Source organism: Lineus longissimus, chromosome 5 (assembly GCF_910592395.1).
Source record: "Lineus longissimus chromosome 5, tnLinLong1.2, whole genome shotgun sequence".
Lineage (NCBI taxonomy): Eukaryota > Metazoa > Nemertea > Pilidiophora > Heteronemertea > Lineidae > Lineus > Lineus longissimus.
In genome coordinates, this window is record NC_088312.1 from 23,798,120 (window position 1) to 23,816,282 (window position 18,163).

Below are 18,163 nucleotides of genomic sequence, written 5' to 3' on the forward strand. Positions count from 1 at the left end.
TATTGATAGGGTATAACATTGGGTTAGTGATTATAACACAGTGCATCGGTAGTTGTACAGCATGGTGTGTTTGTCTATTGATAGGGTATAACACTGGGTAGTGATTATAACACAGTGCATCGGTAGTTGTACAGCATGGTGTGTTTGTCTATTGATAGGGTATAACACTGGGTAGTGATTATAACACAGTGCATCGGTAGTTGTACTGCATGGTGTGTTTGTCTATTGATAGGGTATAACATTGGGTAGTGATTATAGCCGCACTTACACCACCTGAAAATGGACCACCAATCTTGGTTCGGGAACCAATGCCGCACCATCAAAAATCCACCAAGCGCTTACACCAGCGCTGCAGCTAGTTATAAAATCCGGCTACAGATGGCGCGCAAACAATAAGCAGAACGCAGAAAGCCTTGGCAGAAAGCGCCATTTCGAAAGCGCCGCCTGGAGCCGAACCATCTAACTAGCTAATTGCCGATCCATTTGCGCGTACACCACGACAAAGCCGAGCTTTTAACAAGCCGGGCGAATTTGGACCATCAAGCTTGGTGGGACAAATTCGCTCGGCAATTTGTATCGGCAATGGATTGCCGAACCAATTGGTCGCGGCAATGTGGTGGTGTAAGTGCAATTGGTCCACCAATATTTCGTGGTGTAAGCGCAGCTTATAACACAGTGCATCGGTAGTTGTACAGCATGGTGTGTTTGTCTATTGATAGGGTATAACATTGGGTAGTGATTATAACACAGTGCATCGGTAGTTGTACAGCATGGTGTGTTTGTCTATTGATAGGGTATAACACTGGGTTAGTGATTATAACACAGTGCATCGGTAGTTGTACAGCATGGTGTGTTTGTCTATTGATAGGGTATAACATTGGGTTAGTGATTATAACACAGTGCATCGGTAGTTGTACAGCATGGTGTGTTTGTCTATTGATAGGGTATAACACTGGGTAGTGATTATAACACAGTGCATCGGTAGTTGTACAGCATGGTGTGTTTGTCTATTGATAGGGTATAACACTGGGTAGTGATTATAACACAGTGCATCGGTAGTTGTACAGCATGGTGTGTTTGTCAAGGTCAGTTTAAAAAGGCGAACACAAGGCATCATTACCACGAATCCTACAAGGGTCACCAAATTATTCTTTTCAACCTCAACTTTCATTTTTGAACAAAACATTCTGTGTAAAATATGTACTATACTACAGTAAAAACAGAATGTAACACAATCGTTTGAATGAAATTCACAGATATTTGATGACATTTGACATGACCAGTAGTCAAGGGTTGAACAGTGTTTTCCTTTGTGCAAGCTAGAATTTTCATCAAATGGATGACAACAATGACTGAAGACCAATGGAAGAAATCGATTAGGCCTGTTAGTTATTGATTTAACCTCATGACAGACCTCATTGTTCGGTGCTTCTAAAAGCAGTTGTACTCGCTGTGATGGAACATCATGCATTTTACAGTGCATCATAGTACATATTGCACCATGACATCATCAGACCGGTATTTTCAAGTCAACCGTAGCGTGCGTCTTCGCATGTCGGTCTGGCAATACCAGTCTACCAGTAGTGAAATCGGCAAGACTGGCTCATAGGGAAGAGTCAGTGAACAGGCACCTCCTGTAAGTTAACCGTGTTTGGTTTGATCAGTGTACGATCTTGGAGGAGGTCATAACCCTTGTGGAGACTATATAAAGGATTTGTCTGGACACTTCCATTGCTCCCATCTCTCCATGTAGATCTAGATCAGCTCATTACTGTGAGAGTAATGTCTAAACCCAGTAGGCAGTACAAGTGTACAATGCTCACACACAAAGATTGCACGAGTGTACTTCAATGATGATGAATGAGGGATCTAAAAACAAGCCTCTATTGTGTTTGGCTGTCACAGGTGCTGTGGTATAGATTTTGTGCCACCTATTGTGTTTCTCTTGATCTCAGTTCTCATGCACGATGGTCAAATGGATCATGTTTCTGTAAGGACAGTGTATCAGTTAGATCTTGGTATCAGCTGTTGCCACTTGATCGATAGTGCTTGCTAAATGAAATGATTCATGAAATTGATCTATTGCCAGTATTGGATCCACATTATTTTTTCAGCAAAGCTGACCAACAATGCATCATGTTGCAATATTGCTTTTGTTTCATACAAGAAAACATTTTAATCTCAGCAGTGGGTTGCCCTCCTGTTACCCTCTGCCTAGCAAGACCCTTACGGTGAGGATGGACCTCCAATGTAGCCTGAACTATCAAGTATCATATCATCTACCGGCGTCATAAGCCTATTGGATTTTTGCCAGAGGTATGGAGTCCACTAAAGGCTACTGTCTACCAATGTGTGATCTTTTACTTGCCCTGGCATAGACACTCAGGAACAAAGGACCACAGCTTTTAGTCTCATCCGACAGACCCACGAGTATTTCATGTCGTTGTAGATACGTGTTGTGAAGAGCCAGGAATTTTAGTTTCAGACCCACGCCGGTTCATCCAGAAATACAATCGTGGGTTCTCCCCGGGCCCTATTGCGCTGTAGCAAGCGGTGTTAACCATTACCCAAAAATGAGTGAACAACTTACCTGTCATAATATTCGGATCCCTCCTCTAATCCAGGCAATAATCCAAGCAGTAATCCAGTTAATCCAGGCTTAACTGCTTTACTCAAAGGCACAAAGTGAGTCTCATAGAGTTTCAGCAACGTTGGTTTCACATTCATGGCAGCGTACGCTAGGAGAGGGAACAAGCCAGCGCTGTATGTGAACAGATCCTGACCGAGTCGTTTTGGACCGATGCACTTGAAGATGATCTCATACGTCTCTAAGGCCTTCAGATGGACCCCACTAGGTAATGCTGGATGAAGGCATTGTGCCAACCGTTTCCCAATCGTTACCTTCTTTGGGACGACTGGGTATTTCACATGACTGAGTAAAACCTGGAAGTGAATTCAGTGTCTTGTATAGTGTGGAAATGTTCCTCAACAAGTGAATGCCACCTGAAGGCACTGACAAAAGTTGAATCTCTCCCCCCCCCATGACCACATCACTTTTGAGATTACGATTTGCAAAGAAATTCTCTGTCCGAGCCAATTGTCTTTAATCCAATCGTCTACAGATTTGTATTCATGGAGCCTGGTCACAGGTGAATGGAGATCAACAGACAAAGAGAAAGAAGTTGGTGAGTTCTGGATGTCTTTTTGAGCTTAGTAAGAGCTAATACATTGGGCTGTCACCCTGAACAAAACAAATAGTGTCTGTAACAGGAGTCAAGGAAAACATTGTATGACAACTCTAAAATCTTTAGTGAACATTCACTTTCAAATATTTAACCTTTTATCAATATCATTATCACATTTAAAATCTTGATTTCAGCAATTGTTTTTTGGCACTTATATTAAGACCACATCCTCTGATTTTAAAGTTTGATTTTCACCTTAGGAATAGCTTGTCATGTTTTTCTAAGGATGAAAGGCAATGATATATCCTGGAAACCACAAACAGCAGATCATTATGTTCATGTCTGCATAGGTGCAAGCCCACTCACAAACAAAGTGGTATTGATTTTTGGGTGGAACCCCAGTTACAGACGAACAGAGGTCAATAAAAAGAATCTTGTACAAAACCTGTCAATATATTATGCTAACATGTCTGTGATATAATAACCTGATGACATTGTGTTGATCGTCACTCCAAAATCGAAACACCGAAATGTGACATCATGGCCCTCACTCAGTTGACTGGTGGCTAAAAATGGCTTCCATTGTGTATGTACTTGTAGTACATGTATACACAGATTGCCAAGTCTTTTATCGCAATGAGTAAGCAACAGATTTGAAAAGGCTTATTTTGTTGACAGCGATACTTCTTGTTGGCATCAAACATTTCAAATAGACCAGTGATTCTGTCTGTTCCATCCAAGTATTTGATAGGATTTCTTGGCACCAACAGCAGACTGTCAATGGTGTCACTGACTCACTCACTCACCGACTGTGGTCATTGAAATTGAATGAATGACAAACTGTCACTGATCAACAGTAATCATCCTTACCTTATTGAGTTTACCCAAAGCAGAGATCAGATCAGCCCACTCGCTCGTATTCTCAAAACTCCTCAATGCCTTCTCCACCTGGGAGATGTACGCTCTGTACTTGGAGTCACTCAGCAGCTCACACTCCTCAACTGTCAGAGTGGACATGGCTTCTCTCTACACACAACAAACCTGCAAAATGTCAAATATTATGTTCCTGAATGTTGCGAGTATGAGCAGAGCTACCATTTGGCAGCACCTGTCCGACCTGGCTTACCCGCCGCTTGCATTAGGTGCCCTCAAAGTTTAAAGATCATGGAACACTTGTCAACAAAAGAGTCGATGCCAGTTCCCCTAGTTCCTGGTGTGAGTTTGTCTGAAGAATCTCTGTGAACCCTCCCTGGGCCTAGGCCTAGTGACTTTTCCAAATAACAAAATGATTATGACAACATGACTTTGACACTATATGACTGTTTACATGCAGTGTAAACGATCATTCAAATATACTTTACCAATAGAAAATAAGTCCTTTCAATGGATCCCGATCACGGATTCCTCATCAAGGATGAAATACACACTGAAAACATCCATGAATAGAAGAAAGCGACAAAAATATTTTCTCGATTCACGTCAGCCATAAGCAATTTCCCTGAAGTTTCGATGTCCACCAATTTCTTTGGGAAATCAAACATGGCCTTTCGTTGGTGCAAATGACGTCATAGCGTGGAATTCCGTTCATTAACGTGTCAGTATCTATTTTAAGGTCATACTCACGTGTTGTTGTTTACGTTTTGGATTTTTTTATTGTTTAGAAGGCTTGGCTCAGGCTTGTGAATTGATTATTTGTATCAATTTCCGTTTCTTTAACTGTTGCTCATGTTTAAGCATATTGAAATCTTTGCTTATCAATATGGCTTGATTGAGGAGTACCTTCGCTTCGTCAAGGCACTTAATTACTGGGAAACATATCACCATGGAGGTATTACCTCCATGATATCACGAAATGCTTAGGCCATGGGAACGATTAATCCGGTTTACCGATGGCCAAACGATTCCTTCGTTGTAGACTTGACGACTCTAGAAAGCTCACATCTACATTGCCACCCTGGGAGCGAAACGTCTGGGGGCGAAAAGGTCAGGGAACGAAACAACCGAAAATTCACTACACTTCAAGTGTCGCACGTGCAAAGATTTTGTAAATTCGTCTCTGCAGCAAAAATGGACTTTTCAACAGCAGGTGCTGGAGGTAAATTAGATTCCTCACAACGAGAGGCATTGATGAGTCAAGTCAAACAACAAATAGCTGTCGCAAATGCTCAAGAATTGTTGCAGGTTTGTTTTTTGCCAAATCAATTCGCGAAATGTTAGAATTCGGATACGTATCGGAATTCAGATACACCTACACACCTACACACATGCACTTGGCATACAGAATTCAGCTACCCCATACAATGCATAATTCGGATAGGCCTACCCCTAACTTATTAGTAAAGGGCTTAACTGAAGGATACGCCCACTACCCACCCAGGGCTACCACCTTAAGTTTGTGAAGACAGATGTTAGACTTGGAGGTATTCTTGCTTCCATTTCTGAAGCTGACCCCAGATTTTGGGCCCCATTATTATTTGCACTCTTAGGATTATAGGAAGTAGGCCTACCGAATTCTTCAGTACAAATAATGTACACATATGATGCACAGGGAAATGTACAGTGACAGTATTGTGCACATTTTTTACTAAATCATGCAAACATAAACTGCTGCCCTATTTATGTCCCCCCCCCCCCATGGACATAATTGTGAAAATCTGGCCCTATGAATTCTGATACCTTAGTATCTGAATTCTGATATGGGTATCTGATTCAGAATCAGATATCCGAATTCTAACATTTCTCAAACTGAAATGACCCCCAAAAGGGCAAATAATGCGAATGTTTAGCAAAATGTGCTCAAGACCTTGTTGAACTGAATTTCGCCAGTCGCCTAACTCAACACCCTATACTATAGGGCATTTTCGAGAAACGCTGGTACAACCTAGGTCAGACTAACAAACCATCTTTACAATAGATCATCAATCGTCCCTGTGCTATGCCTTCTGAGAGTTGAAACAACAACCTCCTAATTAGGAGCTCGCGCTAAAACATTATGCCACTTGTCTGCCTGCCGTACATGGGTACTATCCAATGTCTATTTGTTTGATTTCAGAAAATGACAGATAAATGCTTCAAGAAGTGTATTAATAAACCAGGCTCATCTTTAGACAATAGTGAAACGGTAAGCTACGAATACTCCCCTCCTACTGCTTTAGACATTTTAGACTCTCTTGGTATGAAATCAGTAAACCTTTGAGTTCAAGTACAGCTTCCAATAATGTCTCTTTCTCCCCTTCCAAGGTTTTATAACAATCTCTCAACTCTTTTCAGAAATGTATAGCCATGTGTATGGATAGATATATGGACGCATGGAATCTAGTCTCAACAACATACCAAACACGTTTATCAAAGGAAAGATCACGGATGAGTTAACTCTGAAAACATTTAATTAGGTAATCAAAGATACAAGATCAGCAGTGGAATGGCCAGGAAGAAACAAGAGATCATGGCTTTGGGGAGAAAGAGATCACAGGGAATGGTACTGGGAAATCAGATAGAGGTTTTGTCGAAACCTGACACCTGACTTGAGTGTGCCTTGCATTAACCAATCAAAGATAAAGCTCAAGGTCATCCCTTCCAAGATGGCTGTGCCCATGGAACATATTGGAAAGAAGAATAATGAGAAGGAATTGGGCAGGTTCCTCCTTCCCCCTTCTAATTGGGCCTCAACATCCTCGTCCCTCCAAATTTCTGCGAGAGCGAGTCTCGTTCGGGCCCCAAGTCGGCCCCCTGCCCTGGTTCCAGTCATAACTCCAAGGGTACAAAATCCAGGAAAGCGTAGAGAAACTCGGACACTCCATCACATTGACAGGTGAAATACAGAACACGAGTGACCCTAAGTGTTCTACCTGTAGCTTTTGCCGTTCACACGCAATGCTACACCGTTAGGAGCTGTATCGATTGAACTGGAACGCGGGACAATGCTACACCGTTAGGAGCTGTATCGATTGAACTGGAACGCGGGACAATGCTACACCGTTAGGAGCTGTATCGATTGAACTGGAACGCGGGACAATGCTACACCGTTAGGAGCTGTATCGATTGAACTGGAACGCGGGCCGGATAATGCTACACCGTTAGGAGCTGTATCGATTGAACTGGAACACGGGCCGGATAATGCTACACCGTTAGGAGCTGTATCGATTGAACTGGAACGCGGCCCGGATAATGCTACACCGTTAGGAGCTGTATCGATTGAACTGGAACGCGGGCCAGACAATGCTAAACTTGGCCATTTAGCCCCAACGATTTCAAATCTTTATAAGAGGCCTCATGTGTGAAAAGATATATCGTTATAACTCGCTGGAACTTTTTCAAATCGTTATAAGGCTCTAGTGTGAACACTGCTTAAGCTTCCATTGATAAATGTTAGCAGTTTCTAGTTCCTCTCATGTAGTTGATTATGTAGCCGATGAGCTGCAGAAGAAGTCATCACTAGTTCAGTTATTTTCAGAACATTCAGCTAGTCGAAAAGACTTGTGCCATGACTGGCTCTCTTTAAAAAAAGGCATTCGGATTCTCTGAGACCAATATTTAGATGTCTGTTCAATTCAGTTTGAACACATGATCGGGTTATAACACTGTAGTATGCGTGTCTGTATGATAGTAATATGCTTTTGTTAATAAATATGATTTACATGTGATGTTTTGCAGATTGTTCTCGATATATGACCCCCCAGGGTGTCTAATCTCTAATCTGGAGCCTCTCCATCATATGCCCCACCCCCTTGGGTTGCAAGTTCCAAGTGAAAGCCTTGAAATTCAAGATGTTTTTATATTGGCTTATCATGCCACAGTCTTGTGTTGGCCGACAGACACTTGGGACAAAGTCATGTCAAGTGTGGTTGTCTTGGAGAGCTACACTGCCCCTTGTCTGGCTGACATGTCAAGTGTGGTTGTCCTGGAGGAGCTACACTGTCCCTTGTCTGGCTGACATGTCAAGTGTGGTTGTCCTGGAGGAGCTACACTGCCCCTTGTCTGGCTGACATGTCAAGTGTGGTTGTCCTGGAGGAGCTACACTGTCCCTTGTCTGGCTGACATGTCAAGTGTGGTTGTCCTGGAGGAGCACACTGTCCCTTGTCTGGCTGACATGTCAAGTGTGGTTGTCCTGGAGGAGCTACACTGTCCCTTGTCTGGCTGACATGTCAAGTGTGGTTGTCCTGGAGGAGCTACACTGTCCCTTGTCTGGCTGACATGTCAAGTGTGGTTGTCCTGGAGGAGCTACACTGTCCCTTGTCTGGCTGACATGTCAAGTGTGGTTGTCCTGGAGGAGCTACACTGTCCCTTGTCTGGCTGACATGTCAAGTGTGGTTGTCCTGGAGGAGCTACACTGTCCCTTGTCTGGCTGACATGTCAAGTGTGGTTGTCCTGGAGGAGCTACACTGTCCCTTGTCTGGCTGACATGTCAAGTGTGGTTGTCCTGGAGGAGCTACACTGTCCCTTGTCTGGCTGACATGTCAAGTGTGGTTGTCCTGGAGGAGCTACACTGTCCCTTGTCTGGCTGACATGTCAAGTGTGGTTGTCCTGGAGGAGCTACACTGTCCCTTGTCTGGCTGACATGTCAAGTGTGGTTGTCCTGGAGGAGCTACACTGTCCCTTGTCTGGCTGACATGTCAAGTGTGGTTGTCCTGGAGGAGCACACTGTCCCTTGTCTGGCTGACATGTCAAGTGTGGTTGTCCTGGAGGAGCTACACTGTCCCTTGTCTGGCTGACATGTCAAGTGTGGTTGTCCTGGAGGAGCTACACTGTCCCTTGTCTGGCTGACATGTCAAGTGTGGTTGTCCTGGAGGAGCTACACTGTCCCTTGTCTGGCTGACATGTCAAGTGTGGTTGTCCTGGAGGAGCACACTGCCCCTTGTCTGGCTGACATGTCAAGTGTGGTTGTCCTGGAGGAGCTACACTGCCCCTTGTCTGGCTGACATGTCAAGTGTGGTTGTCCTGGAGGAGCTACACTGTCCCTTGTCTGGCTGACATGTCAAGTGTGGTTGTCCTGGAGGAGCACACTGTCCCTTGTCTGGCTGACATGTCAAGTGTGGTTGTCCTGGAGGAGCACACTGTCCCTTGTCTGGCTGACATGTCAAGTGTGGTTGTCCTGGAGGAGCTACACTGTCCCTTGTCTGGCTGACATGTCAAGTGTGGTTGTCCTGGAGGAGCACACTGTCCCTTGTCTGGCTGACATGTCAAGTGTGGTTGTCCTGGAGGAGCTACACTGTCCCTTGGCTGACATGTCAAGTGTGGTTGTCCTGGAGGAGCTACACTGTCCCTTGGCTGACATGTCAAGTGTGGTTGTCCTGGAGGAGCTACACTGTCCCTTGGCTGACATGTCAAGTGTGGTTGTCCTGGAGGAGCTACACTGTCCCTTGTCTGGCTGACATGTCAAGTGTGGTTGTCCTGGAGGAGCACACTGTCCCTTGTCTGGCTGACATGTCAAGTGTGGTTGTCCTGGAGGAGCTACACTGTCCCTTGTCTGGCTGACATGTCACGTGTGGTCGTCATGGAGGAGCTATAAGTGTGGTTAACACTGCAGGGATTTCAATGTCATTCAGTCAAAAGACAGTGTACGTAGTTGTCTCGACACCAACCACATTTGGGATGTCAAAACTGGTATAGACAATATTCCTTTGTTGGGTTATACTTTCTCAAAGTCTCGGGAGACGAAACCGAGGTGATCCTTCCAAGAGTCAAACCCATGACCTCCTGATGATGAGCCAAGCACTTTTGGCTCATTTCCCTCAACTAAGACTAAACTAAAAATGTTTTTAAAACTTTATTTTCATATAAACAGTTTAAATAAAGCACAAAAAGACAGGTCAATATATCACCCCCCATAAGGAGACTCATTTACATCTTACACAAAATGTACAACGTGAAGAATATGGCAGTAAAATGCTATGGACATTGGTATATCAGCAAAATTTGTCTACAAGTACAAATACTTCAATCTACCAGAGCATAATGTATAGAACAACTGCATTTGATGATCAGAGACAAGTACCTGAAGATACTCTCGAAGGTCTACTCACCTAGTCGCCCTAAAATGACCTGTACATGTATTTCATTCAGATATCAACGACACGCTGTAGTAGAATGCGAAAATATCGATAGACCAATAAATAAAGACTCCGACTAGAAATGTACAAGCTCTACAAACAATGAAATGCATTATCATTGGTATAAGAAACAGTTTTAAATTAAATCTCCTTAGTAGAATGCTTATTTTCTTCGAGCTATTCAGTGATGAATAAGGCATCAAGACAGCCACCCAACCCACCTTGATTCTGCAGCCATATCTCCCCCTTCAATCCATTGGTACCTTTTCAGGGAAGTATTTCCTTCACCGAAAACATGTCTTTTGAGGCCGAAACATGATCCACCACCACTGAAAATCACCCAGAAGTTTTGCAGGGAATCACAAGCAGGCATAATCTCAATCTTACTTTCAGTAGATCACTATCCAAGAATGATTTTTTTGGTCTCTGATCAATGTACATTACTAGTTGCAGATAAAGAGTGTTGAAATGGCCTGAATCAATATTCACTTCATCTGCAGGTTTTGCTACAGAGGCCAATGTGCCCAACATAAATGTTGTGTTTGCCATAAACATGATACACATAGGGAGAGCCCAGTTTCATTAATTCCAAAAAGATAAGGCTTATGTACTTGTACAGATCATACGGAAGAGATAAAATCCCTTTCAAGCATTTTGTTGTGAACCCTGTTTGATCAATGATTATTTCATGACAGACACTAGAACAGGAAGATGGAACCCTGTTTGATCAATGATAACTATTATTTCATGATAGACACTAGAACAGCTATTATTTCATGATAGACACCAGAACAGGAAGATGGAACCCTGTTTGATCAATGATAACTATTATTTCATGATAGACACTAGAACAGGAAGATGGAACCCTGTTTGATCAATGATAACTATTATTTCATGATAGACACTAGAACAGCTATTATTTCATGATAGACACCAGAACAGGAAGATGGAACCCTGTTTGATCAATGATTATTTCATGACAGACACCAGAACAGGAAGATGGAACCCTGTTTGATCAATGATAACTATTATTTCATGATAGACACTAGAACAGCTATTATTTCATGATAGACACTAGAACAGGAAGATGGAACCCTGTTTGATCAGTGATAACTATTATTTCATGATAGACACTAGAACAGCTATTATTTCATGATAGACACCAAAACAGGAAGATAGCAACGAACAATACATTACGCTCGATGTTTCAACGCCAAAAAACACACAGTTGGGATTATATTTACTACTTCTTCTTCTTCACCTCATTTTCCTCCTCTTCACCTATTTTTCTCACTAGTTCTTCATATCTGTCCTCAGCCGCTGCTTTTTTTGATCGCAGTCCAGCCATCTCTTTTTCCTCATTCTCCATCCGGTCCAAGTATTGTTTATTCATGATGAATCGACATGCGAGGAGCATACCAAATATAAGGGATGGTGTGAGTCTGTCGAAGGGTTCCTCAAGTGCCCAGTGTGTATAAGCTGCTCCAATCATTTCTATAAACAGCAGAATGTTCGCTATATTCTTCACCACTCCTGAAGACAAAAATATGTAACACTTAAAATTGTATAAATCTATATGACTGTGGAATCACAACCGGTCTGCACCGACCCAAGACTGGCAATTGGAACCCGCCTTGGAGCAGGAGGGTTCAGGACGGTTGCTTCGTTTTTACACGAGGGAAAATAAACTAGCTGGTACCTGAACTCGTCTCGATCCAGCTTGAACCTGCACCGTGTAAACATGACTATAAATGCCATGGTTACTCCACAGACAACCTCTGTTTGAACAGCCAATAATCAGACCACTACCCACCTGGTATGAATGCCATGGTTACTCCACAGACAACCTCTGTTTGAACAGCCAATAATCAGACCACTACCTACCTGGTATGACTGCCATGGTTACTCCACAGACAACCTCTGTTTGAACAGCCAATAATCAGACCACTACCTACCTGGTATAAATGCCATGGTTACTCCACAGACAACCTCTGTTTGAACAGCCAATAATCAGACCACTACCCACCTGGTATGAATGCCATGGTTACTCCACAGACAACCTCTGTTTGAACAGCCAATAATCAGACCACTACCTACCTGGTATAAATGCCATGGTTACTCCACAGACAACCTCTGTTTGAACAGCCAATAATCAGACCACTACCCACCTGGTATAAATGCCATGGTTACTCCACAGACAACCTCTGTTTGAACAGCCAATAATCAGACCACTACCCACCTGGTATGAATGCCATGGTTACTCCACAGACAACCTCTGTTTGAACAGCCAATAATCAGACCACTTCCCACCTGGTATGAATGCCATGGTTACTCCACAAACAACCTCTGTTTGAAACACCAATAATCAGACCACTACCCACCTGGTATGAATGCCATGGTTACTCCACAGACAACCTCTGTTTGAACAGCCAATAATCAGACCACTACCCACCTGGTATGAATGCCATGGTTACTCCACAGACAACCTCTGTTTGAACAGCCAATAATCAGACCACTACCCACCTGGTATGACTGCCATGGTTACTCCACAGACAACCTCTGTTTGAACAGCCAATAATCAGACCACTACCCACCTGGTATGACTGCCATGGTTACTCCACAGACAACCTCTGTTTGAAACACCAATAATCAGACCACTACCCACCTGGTATGAATGCCATGGTTACTCCACAGACAACCTCTAAACAGCCAACACACTTCCTGTAGACATGAGGATCTGGTTTCCAGCCAGTCATGCCAGAAAATGGAAACACCTTTGTTTCCCTGATGAACATTTTTCTCTGAAAGGATAAAGAAACATGTAAGTGATGACCAGCGTGAGAGTGAGGGGAATGTCAATTGTGACCTGTACAGTGAAGTGTAAACTGGTCAGGACTGTCAACATCAATACTCGCAGGTCTTGTGTAGCCAAAGCTTCTGTCTCGCTGACAATGTCAATGATGGAAAAAACCCTTTCATCATTGGCCCCAGGAGACATCCAAAACATGGTAATCAAACTCTGTGATCAGTGGGGTCACTATGAAAGCACTGCCAAGTGAAGTCCTGTCAGGTGGTGTGGATGCCAGCTGTGTATAGTAATTGACAACCTTAAGGGGTCGAAAACAATTTTTTCAAGATGACTAGTCCCAAGCTGTGAATCTCAAAGTCTGGGCAGCACTTTCAGTAAATCCTTATAGTTTGCCCGACTGTAGGCTAGCCAGGCTTTCCTAGTCACTATATACAATATATACAAGCCAGAATATATCTTGGACAAAACTATAGTCCCGGGCTAGGGACTATAATTTGGGATCAAGATGTTCAGAAATCTCTAAAATCGCTCTTATTTTCACAATGTTCCTCGGATTTTCATCAAAGCTACCTCAAATTGATTGTTACAGCATGTTCCTGCATTTTTATCCATTCAAAAGTTATTTCTTTGAATCCTACCACAACCGCTCCAGAAAATGGCCTGATGTTCCAGCATAGGAAATTTTAGTACACACAATTTGCCACAGGGTTTTGCGCCATTGAAGAAATGCAATGAAAAATGATGTTCGACAAGCTCCAGACGCTCTGTTGCAGGTAGCGACATGATGACCCGCGTGTTTGACACGTACGCATCTGGGGCTCATATGCAGCACAAAATCATCATTTTCTCAAGCGGTTGTGGTCGGAATAAACTTTTGAATGGATTAAAACGCAGGGACATGCTGTAATGTGCAGTTTGAGGTAGGTTTGATGAAAATCCGAGACGAGAGCAATTGTGAAAATGAGAGCGATTTTCAAGATTTCTCAACAACATCTTGGACAAGACTATAGTTGATTTTTGGCCCCCCCCCGACCTTTAATTTGACAGAGACAGATCAGAGCCCAAACAAAACAAATGCGAAAACATGTGGGTATGTTTATTGTGACCAGTGCTGCACTTGTGTCTAGATTACACCCCTTGTAGTTGTACACCCGTTGTACATTGATGTAGCCTAGATGATCCATTCCATGATGTACACAAATAACCCACAAATCAAGGCTAAAATGTAGGAACACACAATACGCAACCTCACTTGGTCATCAAATAACACATCTATAGTTACAAAACATACCATTTGTCTATAGATATCTTCATTGAAAATCGGGGTCAGTTTTATTGTTCCCATAAAGATGAAAAAGAAGCCTAAAGTGAGACCCAAAATCGTCAAAACTGTCTTGGTAGACATTTTTTCCTAAGAGAATTATACGAAATCTCCCGGACTTCGGTCCGTAATGACGAAAATTACATACACCCGTTGAGGTCTCATCAGGGAGGTTTTTTTTATTCATGCGCGGCCAAGCCCTTACCGTAGTTCCTAAAATCATTGATTTCTCGGTCCTCACAGTAGGTCAGTGTTGATTCAGCAGTTGTTTTGGCAAAGACATGTTTTTATGGAGTTTCTGAAACCTAGAACGCTACTCAATAGGCAACTTACAAGAAACTACGCATTTACTGTTGTTGCCGACGTATGTGTACACTGAACTTGGAATGTGCGTCGGCCCCGTGTTGAAATCCCGTCCAGTGCCAGTTGTGTGCAAAATTCAACATATCTCAAAAGTTCAATGGTTGACCCTCGTTTTTTATTTTGTTTAAGTGTAGCGTAACCAACTGTCTTTCATGGGAGAATGGTCACTGTAAGAATTATTCAGGAAGAAATGTATAATATTTGGGTTTTTTGTGATTGTCCGGCCCAATTGGCAATATTGCCATTTGGGATGGTGAACAGAGCTAGGAGCAAATGCGACGCTTATGATTTATTTAAAGAAGTAACAGACCCGATTTAACATGCTGCGGAATCAGGGGAATCGGGCGTTTCCAGTGATATACGACACAAATGGGTTGTCCTCATGCATTCTTTTTGGAAACGCATTTTGAAATAGATGTCACGTCTTATTAATGGGGCACGTCATCATCGCGTACATTTTGGAAAAACTCCCTAACGAGACCTAGGGCAGGGTCTATTCTGCAGACCAAAGACTTTACAGACCTCGTTTTTTGGCTCTCACTTTTTTATTAGTGGAGATTTTCATAAAATCTAAAGTGATATTGGACCCGCTTCAACTGTTTCCGCATATGCTCAGAAAAAATTTTTGGAAAAAATTTTAGTACCTTGATTTTGAAGAAATAAAAGTCTGTAATTCTCAGAATTCTAAATAAGAAAAAACAGACCAACTTCAAAGGCAAATAAAGACATTTTTAAAAACCTTTTTTAAATAACAGATTAAGTTTATTATATGAAGGGTGATACAAAGATTATGAATATGTCAACAAACAATTGATAATTACGATAATTAAAGAAATATCACGAATTTTCTGAACACCTCTCAAAACGTCAACAACAAAAAACATTGGCCGCTGGAAGAAAATTTTGCTTGCTTTCGAAGTTCCTTTTGCCAAAATTTCCTTCCAGCGGCCATGTTTTTTGTTGTTTTTAAAATATCTTAATTTGCCTTTGAAGTTGGTCTGTTGGTCGAGGATCTATTAGATGGTTGGTGCAAAGAAATAAAGCAGTTGTCAAGGTGAAGTCTTTTCGGATGCTCCAGCATCTATTAGATAGGGTTCATCACAAAGATAAATAAGATTTATCAAAAATATACATGTATGACAGATGGTGGTAAGAAATAAAGTAAATATATTTTTAAAAACATAATACTATTTGCTATGTAATCAAGTAAGCTGTATGCGATGATCCCCCATCCGTACAGACGTCCATTTATAGCATACCCGTGCGCAATGATCCATATGCATTCGGAGAGCGCGATCGCTACTGGGAACCTTTTGGTCGCTCGTGGGACCCACTTTGATGATCGCCGCCCAGACCCTCACGTGACCCGCGTGTTAATAGATGGCTGTGACTGTCTCATCTCTCTCACCATGTAGACAACTTGGCAGAGCAGCCAGGACTGATTTGGCCTGGCTGTGACTTCCTCATCTCTCTCACCATTTGACAACTTAATAATAATATTGCCCTACTGCCTTTTTCATGAATTAATTTTGAGCATTATGTTTACAACGTAGTTGACAATAATTATACTGAGAGAGATGAGACAGTCACAGCCAGGCCAAATCAGTCTTGGCTGCTCTGCCAAGTTGTCAACATGGTGAGAGAGATGAGGAAGTCACAGCCAGGCCGAATCAGTCCTGGCTGCTCCACCGTGTTGACAACATGATGACAGAGATTAGGAAGTCACAGCTAGGCCGAATCAGTCCTGGCTGCTCCACCGTGTTGACAACATGATGAGAGTGATGAGACAGTCACAGCTAGGCCGCATCAGTCTTCGCCGCACTGCCTAGTTATTGATAGGGCGAGAGAGATGAGACAGTCACAGCCAGGCCAAATCAGTCTTGGCTGCTCTGCCAAGTTGTCTACACGGTGAGAGAGATGAGAGAGTCACAGCCAGGCATCGCCCTCGCTGTCATAATTCGTCGTCCCCCCGACTTAATAAGTCGTCCCCCCCCCCCGAGATAATAAGTCGTCCCCCCGACTTACTAAGTCGTCCCCCCGACTTACTAAGTCGTCCCCCCGACATAATAAGTCGTCCCCCCGACATAATAAGTCGTCCCCCCGACTTAATAAGTCGTCCCCCCAAGATAATAAGTCGTCCCCCCGACTTACTAAGTCGTCCTCCCGACTTACTAAGTCGTCCCCCCGACTTACTAAGTCGTCCCCCGAGATAATGGGTGATATGAATAAAGACTAGCAAATGCTTTTACTCCGGTTTTGTAGAGGAAGGCCTAGTGTAAACGTACATGGAGATTTAGATAAAAGCATTTGCTGGTCTTTATTCATATCACCCATTAAGTCGTCCCCCCCCCCGACATAATAAGTCGTCCCCCCGACTTAATAAGTCGTCCCGCCGAGAATTTTTTTTTTCGATGTCCTTTCCCAGCCACAGTAGATTGCAGAGAAAAATTCAATAATTTTAGTGCTTAAATGAAAAGTCCATAGGCCTACTACAAGAGGGCAAGCACGATAATAATATGTAAAGTCAAGGACTTAGTGAGCCCCCTTTAGGTCGGGGGAGCTCCCCCGAACCCCCCTACGAGCATGTGTTAAGTGCAAGCTCTAACAACTACAGCTGTTACAATGGGGGGACACCCCCCAAACCCCCTCCGTCGACATAGGTTTTTACCAGTGCGTTGGGGGGAAACCCCCCCGGTGGACAGTCAACTAGCCCTTCTGTGTCATACTGCTGGAGGGGGGGGGTTGCGATGGGACCATCCATATAGTTCCTTCCGACGCATTTTTGTTCTGGTAATGTAATACATTGTGATTGTCCTTATTCACGGGAATCGGGCGTTTCCAGTGATATACGACACAAATAAATGGGATGTCCTCATGCATTCACTTTGGAAACGCATTTTAAAATAGATGTTACGTCCCGTTAATGGGGCACGTCATCATCGCGTACATTTGGGAAAAACTCCCTAACGAGACCGGAGCAGACGGCTGAAAGTAGTTTAATTATTCTATTGGCTAGGGTACAGAATGTACGTCGCTCACCCGAATTTTTCACGCAACTATAGCTAAATAGAGCTAGTTCTAGTTTGTGATTCAATTTGATACTTCAGATTTGGGCAGTAGACCAATATAACTTAGTCGTCAGTGTGGTTTTAAGCTGGAAAAACGTATTTGTTTTTCTTAAAGTGCCTTTTTTGGACGGGTGTGTGCGATTGTTTTGTTTTTATGTCACGTGACCTCGACCATGTCGACACAAAATTGAAATAAACCACCCTTTTCTGTCATTATTTAGGACGGATATTTCTCTAATAAAAATATTAATATAATTGGCCAATTTCTTAGGCATATGATGTAGCGAATTCCCATGAAGATTTTAATTAATTTAAATTTAATTTAAATTAATTTCAACCAATGGGATAGCAACCACCACCGGAAGATC

General features: G+C 42.9%; 3 protein-coding genes across 10 annotated transcripts in view; 1 reads left to right on the forward strand and 2 right to left on the reverse strand.

Moving 5' to 3' along the window:
* The window catches only part of LOC135487625 (protein dopey-1-like), a 38,565-nt gene extending 33,890 nt beyond the window's left edge, over positions 1–4,675 (reverse strand). For all 8 annotated transcript variants that reach the window (XM_064771609.1, XM_064771613.1, XM_064771608.1 and 5 more), the window contains exons 1-3: positions 4,547–4,675; positions 4,056–4,226; positions 2,591–2,943 (exon numbers count right to left, since the gene is read on the reverse strand). In XM_064771609.1, coding sequence (XP_064627679.1) covers positions 2,591–2,943; positions 4,056–4,202 — 500 coding nt within the window. In that variant the 5' untranslated portion in view covers positions 4,203–4,226; positions 4,547–4,675. The remainder of the gene's footprint in view (positions 1–2,590; positions 2,944–4,055; positions 4,227–4,546) is intronic.
* A 483-nt stretch (positions 4,676–5,158) lies between these two features.
* On the forward strand, positions 5,159–7,834 carry LOC135487648 (mitochondrial import inner membrane translocase subunit Tim13-like). Its single transcript, XM_064771677.1, has 3 exons — positions 5,159–5,366; positions 6,238–6,306; positions 6,456–7,834. The coding sequence occupies exons 1-3, from the start codon at positions 5,253–5,255 to the stop codon at positions 6,555–6,557; spliced, it is 285 nt and encodes a 94-aa protein (XP_064627747.1). The 5' UTR covers positions 5,159–5,252; the 3' UTR covers positions 6,558–7,834.
* A 2,104-nt stretch (positions 7,835–9,938) lies between these two features.
* LOC135487646 (novel acetylcholine receptor chaperone-like) lies at positions 9,939–14,509 on the reverse strand. The gene is made up of 3 exons (XM_064771674.1): positions 14,335–14,509; positions 12,900–13,035; positions 9,939–11,767 (listed from the first exon to the last, which is right to left on the reverse strand). Exons 1-3 carry the CDS (start codon positions 14,446–14,448, stop codon positions 11,478–11,480), a joined length of 540 nt encoding a protein of 179 aa, XP_064627744.1. The 5' UTR covers positions 14,449–14,509; the 3' UTR covers positions 9,939–11,477.
* Positions 14,510–18,163: the final 3,654 nt, after the last annotated feature.